Source organism: Lipomyces chichibuensis (assembly GCF_038497645.1).
Source record: "Lipomyces chichibuensis strain CBS 12929 unplaced genomic scaffold V1513scaffold_27, whole genome shotgun sequence".
NCBI classification, from domain to species: domain Eukaryota; kingdom Fungi; phylum Ascomycota; class Lipomycetes; order Lipomycetales; family Lipomycetaceae; genus Lipomyces; species Lipomyces chichibuensis.
The window spans coordinates 68,272-80,830 of record NW_027117479.1 but is presented as its reverse complement, the minus strand read 5'-3'; the positions used below and the strand labels follow the sequence as shown (position 1 = coordinate 80,830).

Here is a 12,559-nt window from a genome sequence, read left to right as displayed (position 1 = left end):
TCGCGATCAATTAATTTGTTTTCACCGCGACACCTAGCTAGGGTAACTCCTGACGAGTTGCTCGCTAAATGGCTGCAAAGGGTATAGTATTAAAGATGTATGTATCTGTTTTATACGACATTCGTAAACCTTGTGGATCGTTTGGGTCAAGTAACAGGCACGATATTGTGATCGTGCGTAATGAGCACCAAACAAGCGAAGGAAGCACTGAAAATCATTCTTAGTAACTAAAGTTGATTAAAATGCATAAACATGCAATTGAACGAACAAAGAAACCGCACTCTCTGGCGGCTCTCTCGACTTTAGATAGATTCCATTTAGACAGAGCCAGCAGCCTGGAAATCGTCTAGGGCAATCTTGACACGCTCTGTCATAGTTTTCTCACCCTCGCGAACCCAGACACGGGGATCAAAGTACTGTAGCAATTATTAGAGGAGATCGTATGCTAAATCGCTAGAGTGGAACTGACCTTCTTGTTTGGCTTGTCTTCACCATCGGGATTGCCAATCTGGGCCATAAGGTAGTCCTTCTTCTTGAGGACGTAGTCACGGATACCAGTGAGGTAAGCATATTGGAGGTCCTAGATTGTGTGAGCCCGCGTGCAAAAAAAAAATACAGGCCAAAATTTCATACAGTGTCCAAGTTGACTTTGACAACTCCAAAGTTGATTGCAGTCAAGAACTCCTCCTTGGAAGAGCCGGATCCGCCGTGGAAGACAAGGAAAATAGGAGTGTCGCTCTTGGAGACGATCTTCTCCTTAGTGTAAGCTTGGTGCTTTCCGAGCAAAGCGGGCTGGAGCTTTACGTTGCCCGGTTTGTAGACACCGTGGACGTTGCCGAAAGCAGCCGCAATGGAGAAATACGGCGCGACGGATGACAGTGCGCTGTAGACATCGTAGATGTCCTCGGGCTGGGTGTAGAGGGCTGAGTTGTCAACCCCACTGTTGTCGACACCGTCCTCTTCACCGCCAGTGATACCGATCTCCATCTCAAGCCACTGCTTCATGGGTGCAACGCGCTCGAAGTACTTCTTGACGATGGCGATGTTCTCGTCCTTGGACTCCTCGGAAAGGTCGAGCATGTGGGAGGAGAAGAGGGGCTCACCGTGCTCCTTGAAGTACTTCTCGTCCTCGTCGATCATGCCATCCATCCATTGGAGGAGTTTCTTGGCACAGTGGTCTGAAGATGTTAGTCATTGTTAGCTAAGTAAAGTTGTGTATTGCGCACCGGTGTGGAGAACGACGGGGATGCCGTAAGAAGGAGCAACGGCGCGGATATAGTGGGCACCAGCTATGGCACCGGCAATCGAGGCTTTCTGGTCGGTGTTGGAGACGCCCTGCGGCTCCGCGTCAGCAAAAAGTACAAGGACCGAGATCTGCGATGAAAGCAGCAGTACATACCTTGCCAGCGAAGTAGGCTGAGCCACCCTGAGACATCTGGAGGATGATGGGAGACTTGGCATCACGGGCGGCCTCGAGAGCAGCGACGACGGTGGAAGAAGAGGTGACGTTCTACATTGTTAGCTGCTTTACAATTCCGAAATCCATCAGCAGCATTGAAAAAAAGGGTACTTACAATGGCAGGGATGGCGAACTTCTTCTCCTGTGCGTACTTGAAGAGCTATAGAGAGCAATTGGAGTTAGCTGGAATGAATCGGATCGATATTGCAAAACAACGGGCTGAAGCAAGAGAAGCCGAGCCAGCCTTACGGTACCAAAAAAAAACTTAGACATACGTTCAAGACATCATCGCCTACGATGACACCGGATTTGCGGGAGAGAACGTCAGTGATGGAGGACATGATCAAATTAGTGAGGAGGGACAGAAAACCGTGAAAGTAGAGGGGATGGTGATCAGTGAAGTTAGCGAGATAAAAAATATGACCGGAGATGGGAACGTTGCCGACGGAGGAGGGGCTACTTTTTGTATCATATGCGGAGCGGAAGTGCGTTTAAGGTTTGTGCGATGCGGCAAGCGGAAGCTTCGAACCCCAGCACCTTTTAGGTTGTACAAAAAAATTTAGAGTGACATTAGAAGGTTCACAACCCCATAAGTTCCCCCGAATACCTAATCCGAATCAATTATTTTCTCCGAGGCAAGCCCGCCTCCGCCTTATCGGAAACATGGCTCACTGGACAATTTGCTGCTCCGGAATCCACACCTGCCCCTTCCTTCGATCATTTTATTCACGTGCTTTAACCGTCTAATCCCGTACGGCCAACATCTAATTATTGCCGACACTGAGGCAGGCAGGCAGGCAGGCAGCAGCTCAAAATAGCTATCTAATAATAAGTAGTTGGCTCATGACTGGCTCACTCTGCTGGTTGGCCAACCGAACCCGTTCCTCCGAGCCTACTGAGCAGAATTTAACTCCCGTTCCATGATGTAATAATAATAATAATAACAATTTAATAACCAATAACGATTTAACAAAAACAACAACAATAATAATAATAATAATAATAATAATAATAATAATAATAATAATAATAATAATAATAATAATAATAATAATTAGCATCAATAATCATAATAATAATACTCGCATTGTGCTAACAGTCAATACTACACAAAATTTCAATAAAATCTCCCGATACATAAATCTACGTCTTCACGTCAGGCTCCTCCCGGCCAACGTACTCCTTTAGCTTTAGGAACTCAACCGACAACTTAATGTTTTCCTTCAAGTACTCCTGCGCGTCCACACCGATCAAGCTCGCATCTGGCTCGTGCTTCTCAATGTACAGCCGGATCGTCGCGCCAGAACTGCCCGTGCCTGACAACCTTACCACGATCCGCGACCCATCGTCAAACTTCACATACAGACCCTGATGAGCAGAAACCGATCCGTCCAAATCCGTGTATGAAAAGTCGTCTGCTTCAACCACGCTCACGCCTCCAATACTGCTCCCGACAAACGTGTCCTTGTTCTTGATCTTCTCCGCCAACTCGTTGATCACCTTTTTCGCGCCGTCAGAGTCCACGTCCTCGTAGTCGTACCGCGTAAAGAACGTGCGTCCATATGTCTTCCAGAACTCACTCTGGATAGCAGCAATCGACTCCTCGCCCGGCCTCTCCTTCCCTACACCAGCAATAATATTCAGCCACGCGACAATCGCCCACAGTCCGTCCTTTTCTCGAATGTGGTCCGAGCCAGTGCCAAACGACTCTTCTCCACATATCGATAGCTTCTTGGCGTCAAACAGTGCCGTAAAGAATTTCCAGCCTATCACCGTCAGCGTGCCTGTCTACCAAAACCTACAGAAACTCAACCTCACCAGTAGGAACCTCGTACAAGTTCAATCCTTTCGCCTTGGCAACCAAATCCAACGCGCCGCTGGTCGGCATACTACGCGCCAAACCATGCACCCCGCCCAGCTTGAAATACGGAATCTTGTCCGCATGGTGCGCTATTATCGCAACAGAGTCACCAGGTGACACGAACGCATTCGCGCCGTAAATCATGTTCCGGTCGCCGTCGCCATCGGACGCGGCACCAAATGGGATGTTCTCCGCGTCGACCTTATCGACCAGCGACTTCGCGTACGTCAAGTTTGGATCAGGGTGTCCGCCGCCAAAATCTGGCAGCGGCTTAAAATTCTGGACCGAGGACTCCGGCAGACCGAGTTCGTCCACAAAAATGGCCTTGCCGTACGGGCCAGTCACGCCGTTCAGCGCATCGAAAAGAACCTTGAATTCCGGCTTACTAGCTAAGAACGACTTGATAAGATCAAAGTCGAAAATCTGTTTTAACATCACCACGTAGTCCGCCGTCGAGTCAATGATCTCGACTGTCAGATTGCCATACGACTTGCTACCAATTGTCGAGAGATCAATCTACCATTGTCAGATCAGCTACATAATCAAAACCGCCACACGCAAGTAAGACATACATCAGGAATAGCTGAGATCTCATACGACTGGATCTTGGTAGTAACCTCATAGATCTTGTCTGTCACGCTCTCTGGAGCAGGACCACCATTCGATAAATTATACTTGATACCGAAATCCGCATTGGGACCTGAATTCCATTAGCGCACATCACACAAGCGATTAGATTAGATCAGAGGCAGACCTCCAGGGTTATGGGACGCAGTCAACAGAATACCGCCAGTCGCCTTCCGCTTGCGAATGATATGTGACGCCGCCGGTGTCGACAATATACCGTTTTGGCCGATGATAAGTTTCGCGACCTACTATCGTTGGCAAAGTCCAAATAATTGGGCTGATTTCAATCCATAAATTAAAGTACTACATACACCATTGGCCGCACTGATCTTGGCAATCAATTGCACGACCTCCTTGTTGTAATAACGGCCATCGCCGCCAATTACCAAAATAGCGTTTTCCGCGCCCTCAGGAATGGACAAGAGAATAGCCTGGATGAAGTTCTCCGTGTAATTCGGCTGTTGGAAAACAGTAACCTGTCAATTCATTAGCACAATCCCACAAACGGATCCCTCTTCCAAATCAAGGAGATATTTCTCATCAACAAGAGCTTTCACTGACGTCATAGAAACGTCGAGTCTCACTACTCCGCAGCACCACATCAATCAACACAACTACAATTGTCATCAGACACATACCTTCTTTCGGAGTCCAGAAGTACCGGGCTTCTGTCCCTCAAAAATAGTTGTCTTGACTGTCTGAATCGGCATTGTTATTTCCCGGCTCTTCACAAGCTAAGCTCGTCTTTTCGAGACCCTTTGGGCAAGGACATTAGCGTTACACCCCACGCACGTCACTGACTCACAAGTTTCTGACAATCAATGTAACATACCTAGTGTAACTAGAATAGTAATAAAGTACGTTAACCACCAGGAATCCGCAATTTCTGCGTCGAATCAGGCGGTGATGTAGAAGACGTCCAGGGAGTGGGGGGGGGCAGAAGGCAGGCGGGGGGGGGGACGGCACTGGGGTTGATCAGGTGGCAGCAATTTAACGCTGCATTGGTTGCGCCCGGTGGTTATGCCAGTGTGCGCCCTTAGCTTACTTCTGCCTACACTTTCCCTCTCCCTTCCAAATCAATGCACCATTCTACACCAATTTCCGTAGAATTTATCCATGGCCGAGTTGTCCAGAGGATTCAGTAAAGGGCACTTAACCTTACTAGGCATATGGTTCCTCGTAGAGGTGGCTTGCCGTCAGTTGCCATTTACGTCATCACTGGCATTATCAACAGCCCTGCACAGTGGGGATAATACAATATCAAAGCAATCAAATCTCTGGTAATTACTTTTTGTTTGGCCGATATACAACATGTCACGGACTCACACAATCGATTTTCGTTTTCATCTCCCTCCAACCCTTTGGTGTCAGCTCTCTGCAAAGTAGACTTATCAATACAAATATCAAAACACACCACTAAACAGTAGCACATGCGACAGAAAATAAAATACCCGAAGTAAAATTCACATACTTATAATAACATAAACCACAATTAATTTATATTATATGTCATAGTAATAATAGCATAGCAGTATAACAAAAGAGAGACGAAAAAAAAGTAGACACGACCTAGAGACACCAAAAATAGCGACATAATCATACTAACAACGCAGTTTTGAAACACAAAACAATTCAGTTGGTCCCTTATCATTCCTTGTTTGTTCGTCTGGAGTGGTCTTGCCGGATATATTATGTAGTGTGGATCAGTGGCCGTAGCCGCCCCAGCCGCCTTGGCGACCCTGCTGACCCATGCCGTACGGCGCGTAGCCAGAGAACCCACCGTACATATTCTGCTGTTGCGGAATTGGCTGCTGCTGTAAAGGAATCTGGCTCTGCTGCTGCGGCGGTTGCTGCTGCGGCGGTTGTGGTGTATGACCAGCCGAGCTAGCAGGTCTGGCCCCGCCGGTAGTCTTGGACACATCATCGCGCTGTTGCAAGAAATCGGGGATGCCACCGAGGGATGAGACCGACGCCTGCTGAGGAGTTTGCGTGGACTGCTGGACGGGCGCCTGCTGCTGAGCAACTTGCTGTTGCTGTTGCTGCTGAAGCTGCTGAGCCCGCGAGTAGTGGTCACCATAGAACGGAGACTGTTGCTGGCCGTAAAGTGATTTCTGCTGGCCAAACTGCGGCTGGGTCTGCTGATGGCCGTAGTAGCCCTGGTAGCTGTTCATGTTGTTCATGTAGTAGGCAGTGTAAGCCGGACTCAAGTAGTATGGGTGGATGCCATACTGGTTGTGTTGAGCAGAAATACCAGGAGAGGCTGTAGGAGCAGGCGAAGTCTGTGATTGCTCGGAGCCAACGCCAAAGCGAGTCGGCTGGGTTGAAGTCGACGACGGGGTCAACTGTTCAAGCGTACTCGAGGCAGTGCGCTGCAGGTTGTCCTGAGCAGCGGTGGTCGTAACGGCTTGCTGCTGGTACGGGTAGTAGTTATACCCTTGTCGTTGAGGATCAGCACCGTATGGATTTTGGTAGTCGCTTGGGAAGGCGCCAAAGCCAGGAATGTGAGTTTGCGTAGGATAAGCGCCATAAGGAGACTGTGAGAATGGCTCGAATCCCTTCTGCTGTGCCTGAGGCTGGATAGGCGCCTGCTGAGGTTGCGCGTACCTGCTCGGCTGGATCACAGGCTGGCCGAATCCCGACAAGCCCTGCGCAGGGACCTGCGATGGTGCTGGCTGCACCAAAGACGTGGTATCAACAGGCTGGGCGTCTGGGGCTTGCTGATAAGTGGGTGTGGTCTTCTGAGAAACAGGAGTTTCCCTACAATGAAGTTAGATCGATGTTCCAAGATAAAGGAACGTACAGACTTACAGTTGTTCCTTAGGAGTCTCAAAGTTCTCTTCCTCTGGAGCGTTAGCCAAGTTCAAGCTGCCGAACTGGAGTCCAGCACGCTCAACCTGGGCCTGAACAGATCCAGGCATGACAACTGGAGCATCCTGGTTCAAAATTCGCGAATAGGCGGGTGATCGACCACCAGTAGGAACAGTCTTAGCAGACAATCCTGGTGGAAGCTTAGATGTAGCAGGGGCAGAATTCGAAAGAGACGCAGCAGTCGATGAGTCAATGTTAGATGCAAGCGATGAAGAAGGTGGAGGCGGCGCGTCATTGATGACCTTGTCAACATTTTCATGAGTTAGTGGAGCTGTAGGGGTCGTCTCGGCAAAATCGTCAGGAGCAGCTGGTAGAGGAATATTCCAGTCTGGTTCTTCGGTAGTAGATGCGGATAATGCGAAATCATTGTTAGAGAATGAAGTATCTGCAACGTGGACCACGCCCCATCCAGAGGATACCGGTGCAGCAGGTGCTGATTCCGGAGCTGCAGCTTTCGGTTTCACTGGCTCCGGCTTCGACTCAGCAACGGGCTTCGCAATCGACGCCCAGCTCATTTTCGTTCCCGGCTTTATTACAGAGCTCGCAGGATTAGCAGTAGCAGTTGCAACGGTTGCGACCGGCTTCGAGGCGGCAGACTTGTCCCATTCAGATGGCGCCGTGGCAGCAGGGGCAGCTCCCCAACCATTTGTAGTCTCTGTCGCAGCAGCAGTCGAGTCCCAACCGTTAGTATTGTTGCTGGTCACCGCTGGTGGCTCGATTTCGGTAGCAGCTGGTGCATTCCATGACGAAGTAGTGGTAGTAGCTGGTTCTGCGCTCCAGGCTGCCGTCGAGTCTCCTCCAGAAGCAAAATCTGTGGTAGACACAGGTTCGCCCCATGTAGCATTAGAGGTATCAGTAGCTTGTGTCGGCAAAGATGGAGTAGAATCTTCGGCAACTTCATGAACAACTCGACCTATACGCGGTTAGTAAACTAGAGCTGTGTAGGACATAAAGTAACCTTACCATTGACATTGCCGCCACGGCTTCGTCCGCGGTCTTCATTGAAGTTAGATCAAATATTAAGTCACTCAATTAATGTTACATACCACCTCGGCCTCTTCCTCTAGACTCGAAACCACCACGGCTTCGGCCACGGGTAGACGCAGATCCGGATGATCTAGTGTATTCTGACGTTGTGAAAGGACCCTTAGACTTGGATCTCTCCTTAGTTTTCTTCTTAACTTCGCCCCACTGGCTCGCGTGACCTATAGATAAGCCATATTAGCACCAAATCCCAGCACTTTCCAGACGGATCACTCCACAAGCCAACACGTTCAACCCGAAATGTTGTCAGTTGGGCATGCAGGCCAGTTCAAAGAAAGACGCCATCAATCCGAAACTGATTATCGATCCAACAAATGGAAACATCAATTGAGCCAACAATCGATCGTAAACCACAACGTCGATCGTATTATGACGTAAAACTCTTCAAATAGATTGATCATTACCTTCAGTGATCCGCACGACCGCAGTCTCAACATCACCTGCCGTCTCAGATAAAAGGTACAACAGATCCTCCTCTGACCAATCCGGGAAAAGCTCTGAAAGCGACTCTAGACCAGCCGAATATTGAACTTTCAAGCTTTGAATAGTGTCGTCCACGGATGCTGACGATGCCATTGTTGTAGGATCAGAAAATGTATTGTCTGAAGTTAAGTTTGATCTCGACGAGGTAGCAGAGCCTCGTGAGGTGTATGATGAACGGCCGCGCGATGAATGATATCCTCCTCTAGAAGTTCTGTGTGATGGACGTGATTGAACGTCAGCCATTAATTTGTGTGAGCTGTGGAATCTACCACTTGGTCAGTTACCGTAATGGGTACCCATGCTAGCCCTGAAGAACACCTGCGAATCAGGGCTACGATTAGACGTACAACATACCTTTCTGAGTATTCCGTAGCACTAACTATTTTGCTCAGAATCAGAGCAGACCAAGAGGAAGTAGTAAATATTTCCTGAGTTTTACTAAAATTGCTGATCGCGATTGAGGGGAGGAGAGGAGGTGGCAGAAAAAGAGTGACGAAACTTTTGGTGCCGCTCAAGCATCGTCGCACAGAAAAATTTGTCCACACGCAAGGGTTAGCCACGTGACCTACTTTACCAGAACCGTAAAATACGTAATTCCAGGTACTTTTTAGCTTCTGAGCAGCGTCTCCCGTTCAGGGCTTCACCGACACCGATCTAATGAACTGCAGCCTCACGACGTGGAGATGTAAGTCCAAAATACAGACTTTCACCTGCTCTTTCAGTGGCAATGGCCAATAGAATTTATCCTAGTATCTGATACCGTTGTCTTCGATTAATGATTCCTTCTCTGCAAGACCACGGATCTCACCTGGCGTACGCCGGCTTCGCCGCGTTAGCCTCTCTGGCCATTTACGTCTTCATGCCGTCGTTACCGACCTTTTTGTCGTCCGGGTCTGAAGATGAGTCGCCAGCGAGCTCCGGATTTTCCAGGAATTCGCGATATATCATCGGACTCTACAATAAGGCCAATGACTGCTTTGCCAACAGTGTCCTTCAGGTAACAGTGTTCCAGTTGATCTGGCGGTTATAAAATTAACGGGTAAAGGCATTGGCATCCAGTCCAATTCTGCGCCGATATCTTGATGACACGCGGTTCCGAGACCAGCCTCTGACAGTAGCATTGAAAACGATTATAAATGGTATATTGGCTTTCTTTTCTTTAAGTTATTTACGGACTTATAGGCCACCATAGACTTGAACAGCCCCATAAGATACCCACGATCAATTTCACCATGGCCGTTTTTGCACGTGCTCGAAGTTATATATAAATCTCGCATCACCAGAAGTCAACATGATGCTCATGAACTATTACATCTGATACTGGAGACCATTACCGACGAGCATGACAAAAAGTTGAGGGAGATCGCGGCAGAAGAGATGGCTCTGGACAGTGGTGAAAGGGCGGAAGACGAAAAAGTAGAGAGGGATGTCGATCTTCCGCACGAATTTATGCCATTTGAAGGCACGACTGTTGACACGATTCGCTGTCTGCAATGTGGTAATAGTCCAGAGCCAAAGAGTACGAACTTTATTGTGTTGACGTTTAATGTGCCTCAGCAATCAAGTGCTACCCTAGAAGACTGCATGTCGTCGCTGTTGTCCTCAGAGCACATTAGTGATTACGGATGTCAGTCGTGTAGATTAAAGGAGCTAATCGGCACTGTGTCACAAGTCATCAAGAAGACAAACCTGGATGAAACGGGCCATGGAATCGTTGCAGGCTCGCCGACTGCGTCGAAAGAAATCCCTGATTTTGTCAAAGATCCTGTGGCGTACTTACATTATCTGCAAAATTTAGATCCAAACGTTGATTTGCATCCACAAATTGAGGCACGGCTGCCAAAGAGTGTTAAGTCAACTATCGTGCGCACGACATCATTAGGTCACCTGCCAGATATGTTTACTTGTCATTTATCAAGGTCGATTTTCTATTCCACTGCTACAAGAAACAGCTGTCGCGTATCCTTTCCAGAGAAGCTAACGGTCTATTCATCGCAAAACGCGAAATTAAAGCTTAGCTCATTGGTTCTGGGTAATTCCGCAGAAGAGCAGTCAAGCGAAGATGGATCTAAGACATATCGATTGGTTGCAATGGTCCGCCATATGGGCACTCATTCAGCGGGACATTATGAATGCTACCGCCGCAAGGAGATGTTTAAGAACTATGATCTTGCGGCCATTGCAGAGTTAAATGCATCTAATCCTCGCACTGCGGATGCGTATGACGGCGCGGAAGCAGCTACAACGATGTCGAGAACGTCGGAACATTTACCGATATATGCTGAAAATAGCTCTGCGACGAGTAAAGAAGATCTGCTATTGGGTCCGACAATTGGAGCTATATCTGAGACAGAAAATAACTCGGTTGGGCCATCACGAGCAGAGAGTCCTTCCGGACGTCAACGTTGGTCACGAAGTTACACTGCGACCAAGAAACTGTACAGACAATTCACTGGCGGAAAAAGTTGGTGGAGAATTAGCGACGATAAAGTATGGGAGTGCACGACCGACGAAGTGCTACGTCAAACACAGTCTGTGTATTTGCTTGTATATGAACGAATACCACCAATCGAGTTGAAGAAGAGGTCTTCCATTCAACATGCTGCGGCTCAAAAACTGTGAAGACTCAAGTTTGCATTTCAGAACGGCGTTTTTAAGATGCATTTTGTTTGGGAGTAAGTTTTTGTCACGCTATAGATATGCTCACTGTACTAACTCATGACAGGTCTAATAAAGTTGTTAAAATGAAACAATATCAAGGATGGATAGGTGATGAAAGGGGCCTAAATGCGTCGGCAATTGGGGGTCGCTCTTGCGTACAGAATGCTCGCAGAGAAGCTTGTCAGCATATAGAAGCATTGGGGAGGCAGACGCTAATGGTAGTCAATCTCGTCAGGGACCGAAGAGATTGCCGGCGTTTCGATGACAATCAGCTCCGGCAATGAAGCCGACGACAAACCCCGCTCATGTCTACAGAAGCCCAACAAACTCCAAGAATCGTTCCGGTTGCACATCTGTGAGCACAATTTTAGCTACATCATGGAGACTGCACTTCCAGTCCTGAAATATCAGAAATCAGAAGACATTCCTCCTGGGCAGTGTCATACTTACCCACCTTAATGTTAGTAGACATGATATGTGCTACAACCTCAGATGCTATGGATTCCGACGACGGCGTTACATTCTTATTTGGAATTGTTGGATTTTTGGCCAGAGGAATGTAGAAGATGAACAATTATAGGGAGTGACAGATTCGCAGATATCTTCGCTAGAAGATGAATAAATTTACCAACATTGAAATGGAGAATATACATTTAATATATTATCCCGAACAAAGACGATCTACGGTATATCAGTCTAAGCCAGCATGACCAATGTAGAAGCTCATGCGACTTTACCTTTTCCATAGTGGTGTTGCTATAAGGTTCTCGTCCATCACTGGCAATGATGTGTCTTAACATCCATTTTGTGCAATTGTAGAAATGTGCTATTGTACAATCATAGTTACATCTACTCTTAATGACATTTTCAGTGCCTTCGGCAGACAATGGTTAATTATAAATCAGCAACATCTAGCCCATCCGTTCTGTCGGGCGGGCGTCCAATTCTATGTGTTGCTATGTGAATGCCATGCCTTATGATAATCTACTGATTCCGCTGTTAGGGTCTGGAACGACTACTTTATGGTGGAAGAATGTCCGATTAGGGAATATACCTTCCTTAATTCAAAAGGAACGGACCCCCTGACAAAGTTTCGTGTCCCACAGTTAGCGTCAAGTGTATCCCCAAATTTTACTAAATTACTGCTATCATTTATGATTAAATTTTTTCCAGTTTTAGCTCGATAAGTGCAAGGGTGGTGATTCTATTCATCTGTTTGGGATACCTGTCGAGCCTGGTGTCCGATAAGCTGTCCTAATCACTGGAAGTTTAGATCCTTTCGTAGATTCCGTCTTGTATAAGGAATTAGGCACAGTAGTGCATTTACACCAAATATTATCTTAATCATTTTGTGGCACGAGCAATTGGTGACTTCGAAATTATGTTTTTTTGCCAAACTCAGACGTGATCGCCGCCCAAAGAAAAAAAGAAAAGAAATAAAAGCACAAGGGCCAACAAGCGCGGGCTCGTGGATATTAGATTGCCTCATAAATAACTCGTTCAATTCGCACTCGGCTTCGGCTTCCCAAGACAGAATCTCGAACAGTTCTACGAGT

General features: G+C 47.5%; 4 protein-coding genes across 4 annotated transcripts; 1 reads left to right on the top strand and 3 right to left on the bottom strand.

Annotated features, from left to right (window-relative positions):
* Window positions 1–70: 70 nt before the first annotated feature.
* V1513DRAFT_448598 (uncharacterized protein) lies at window positions 71–1,947 on the bottom strand. Its single transcript, XM_066898553.1, has 7 exons — window positions 1,735–1,947; window positions 1,575–1,619; window positions 1,400–1,510; window positions 1,227–1,335; window positions 634–1,178; window positions 470–580; window positions 71–416 (listed from the first exon to the last, which is right to left on the bottom strand). The coding sequence occupies exons 1-7, from the start codon at window positions 1,798–1,800 to the stop codon at window positions 318–320; spliced, it is 1,086 nt and encodes a 361-aa protein (XP_066752361.1). The 5' UTR covers window positions 1,801–1,947; the 3' UTR covers window positions 71–317.
* A 541-nt stretch (window positions 1,948–2,488) lies between these two features.
* Window positions 2,489–4,888, bottom strand: V1513DRAFT_448594 (uncharacterized protein). The gene is made up of 6 exons (XM_066898552.1): window positions 4,586–4,888; window positions 4,259–4,423; window positions 4,075–4,192; window positions 3,893–4,020; window positions 3,278–3,836; window positions 2,489–3,225 (listed from the first exon to the last, which is right to left on the bottom strand). Exons 1-6 carry the CDS (start codon window positions 4,655–4,657, stop codon window positions 2,603–2,605), a joined length of 1,665 nt encoding a protein of 554 aa, XP_066752360.1. The 5' UTR covers window positions 4,658–4,888; the 3' UTR covers window positions 2,489–2,602.
* A 319-nt stretch (window positions 4,889–5,207) lies between these two features.
* V1513DRAFT_465537 (uncharacterized protein) lies at window positions 5,208–8,934 on the bottom strand. Its single transcript, XM_066900041.1, has 6 exons — window positions 8,697–8,934; window positions 8,264–8,607; window positions 7,862–8,020; window positions 7,779–7,811; window positions 6,756–7,728; window positions 5,208–6,704 (listed from the first exon to the last, which is right to left on the bottom strand). The coding sequence occupies exons 2-6, from the start codon at window positions 8,583–8,585 to the stop codon at window positions 5,651–5,653; spliced, it is 2,541 nt and encodes an 846-aa protein (XP_066752359.1). The 5' UTR covers window positions 8,586–8,607; window positions 8,697–8,934; the 3' UTR covers window positions 5,208–5,650.
* A 183-nt stretch (window positions 8,935–9,117) lies between these two features.
* Window positions 9,118–10,964, top strand: V1513DRAFT_382136 (uncharacterized protein; the record flags this gene model as incomplete). Its single annotated transcript, XM_066895094.1, has 3 exons — window positions 9,118–9,339; window positions 9,388–9,481; window positions 9,535–10,964. The coding sequence occupies 3 exons, from the start codon at window positions 9,118–9,120 to the stop codon at window positions 10,962–10,964; spliced, it is 1,746 nt and encodes a 581-aa protein (XP_066752358.1).
* Between the last annotated feature and the right edge of the window lie 1,595 nt (window positions 10,965–12,559).

Excerpts from the sequence above, each read along its gene's own strand:
- V1513DRAFT_448594 (XM_066898552.1), bottom strand. The coding sequence starts at position 4,657 with ATGCCGATTCAGACAGTCAAGACAACTATTTTTGAGGGACAGAAGCCC. Across the intron at positions 4,021-4,074 it reads TGCGTCCCATAACCCTGGAG|GTCCCAATGCGGATTTCGGT; the intron begins GTCTGCCTCTGA and ends AATGGAATTCAG. Across the intron at positions 3,226-3,277 it reads CTTGTACGAGGTTCCTACTG|GCTGGAAATTCTTTACGGCA; the intron begins GTGAGGTTGAGT and ends TGACGGTGATAG.
- V1513DRAFT_448598 (XM_066898553.1), bottom strand. The coding sequence starts at position 1,800 with ATGTCCTCCATCACTGACGTTCTCTCCCGCAAATCCGGTGTCATCGTA. Across the intron at positions 1,511-1,574 it reads AGTTCGCCATCCCTGCCATT|AACGTCACCTCTTCTTCCAC; the intron begins GTAAGTACCCTT and ends CTAACAATGTAG. Across the intron at positions 417-469 it reads AAGACAAGCCAAACAAGAAG|TACTTTGATCCCCGTGTCTG; the intron begins GTCAGTTCCACT and ends TAATTGCTACAG.
- V1513DRAFT_465537 (XM_066900041.1), bottom strand. The coding sequence starts at position 8,585 with ATGGCTGACGTTCAATCACGTCCATCACACAGAACTTCTAGAGGAGGA. Across the intron at positions 8,021-8,263 it reads GGTCGTGCGGATCACTGAAG|GTCACGCGAGCCAGTGGGGC; the intron begins GTAATGATCAAT and ends GCTTATCTATAG. Across the intron at positions 7,812-7,861 it reads TAGAGGAAGAGGCCGAGGTG|ACCGCGGACGAAGCCGTGGC; the intron begins GTATGTAACATT and ends ACTTCAATGAAG.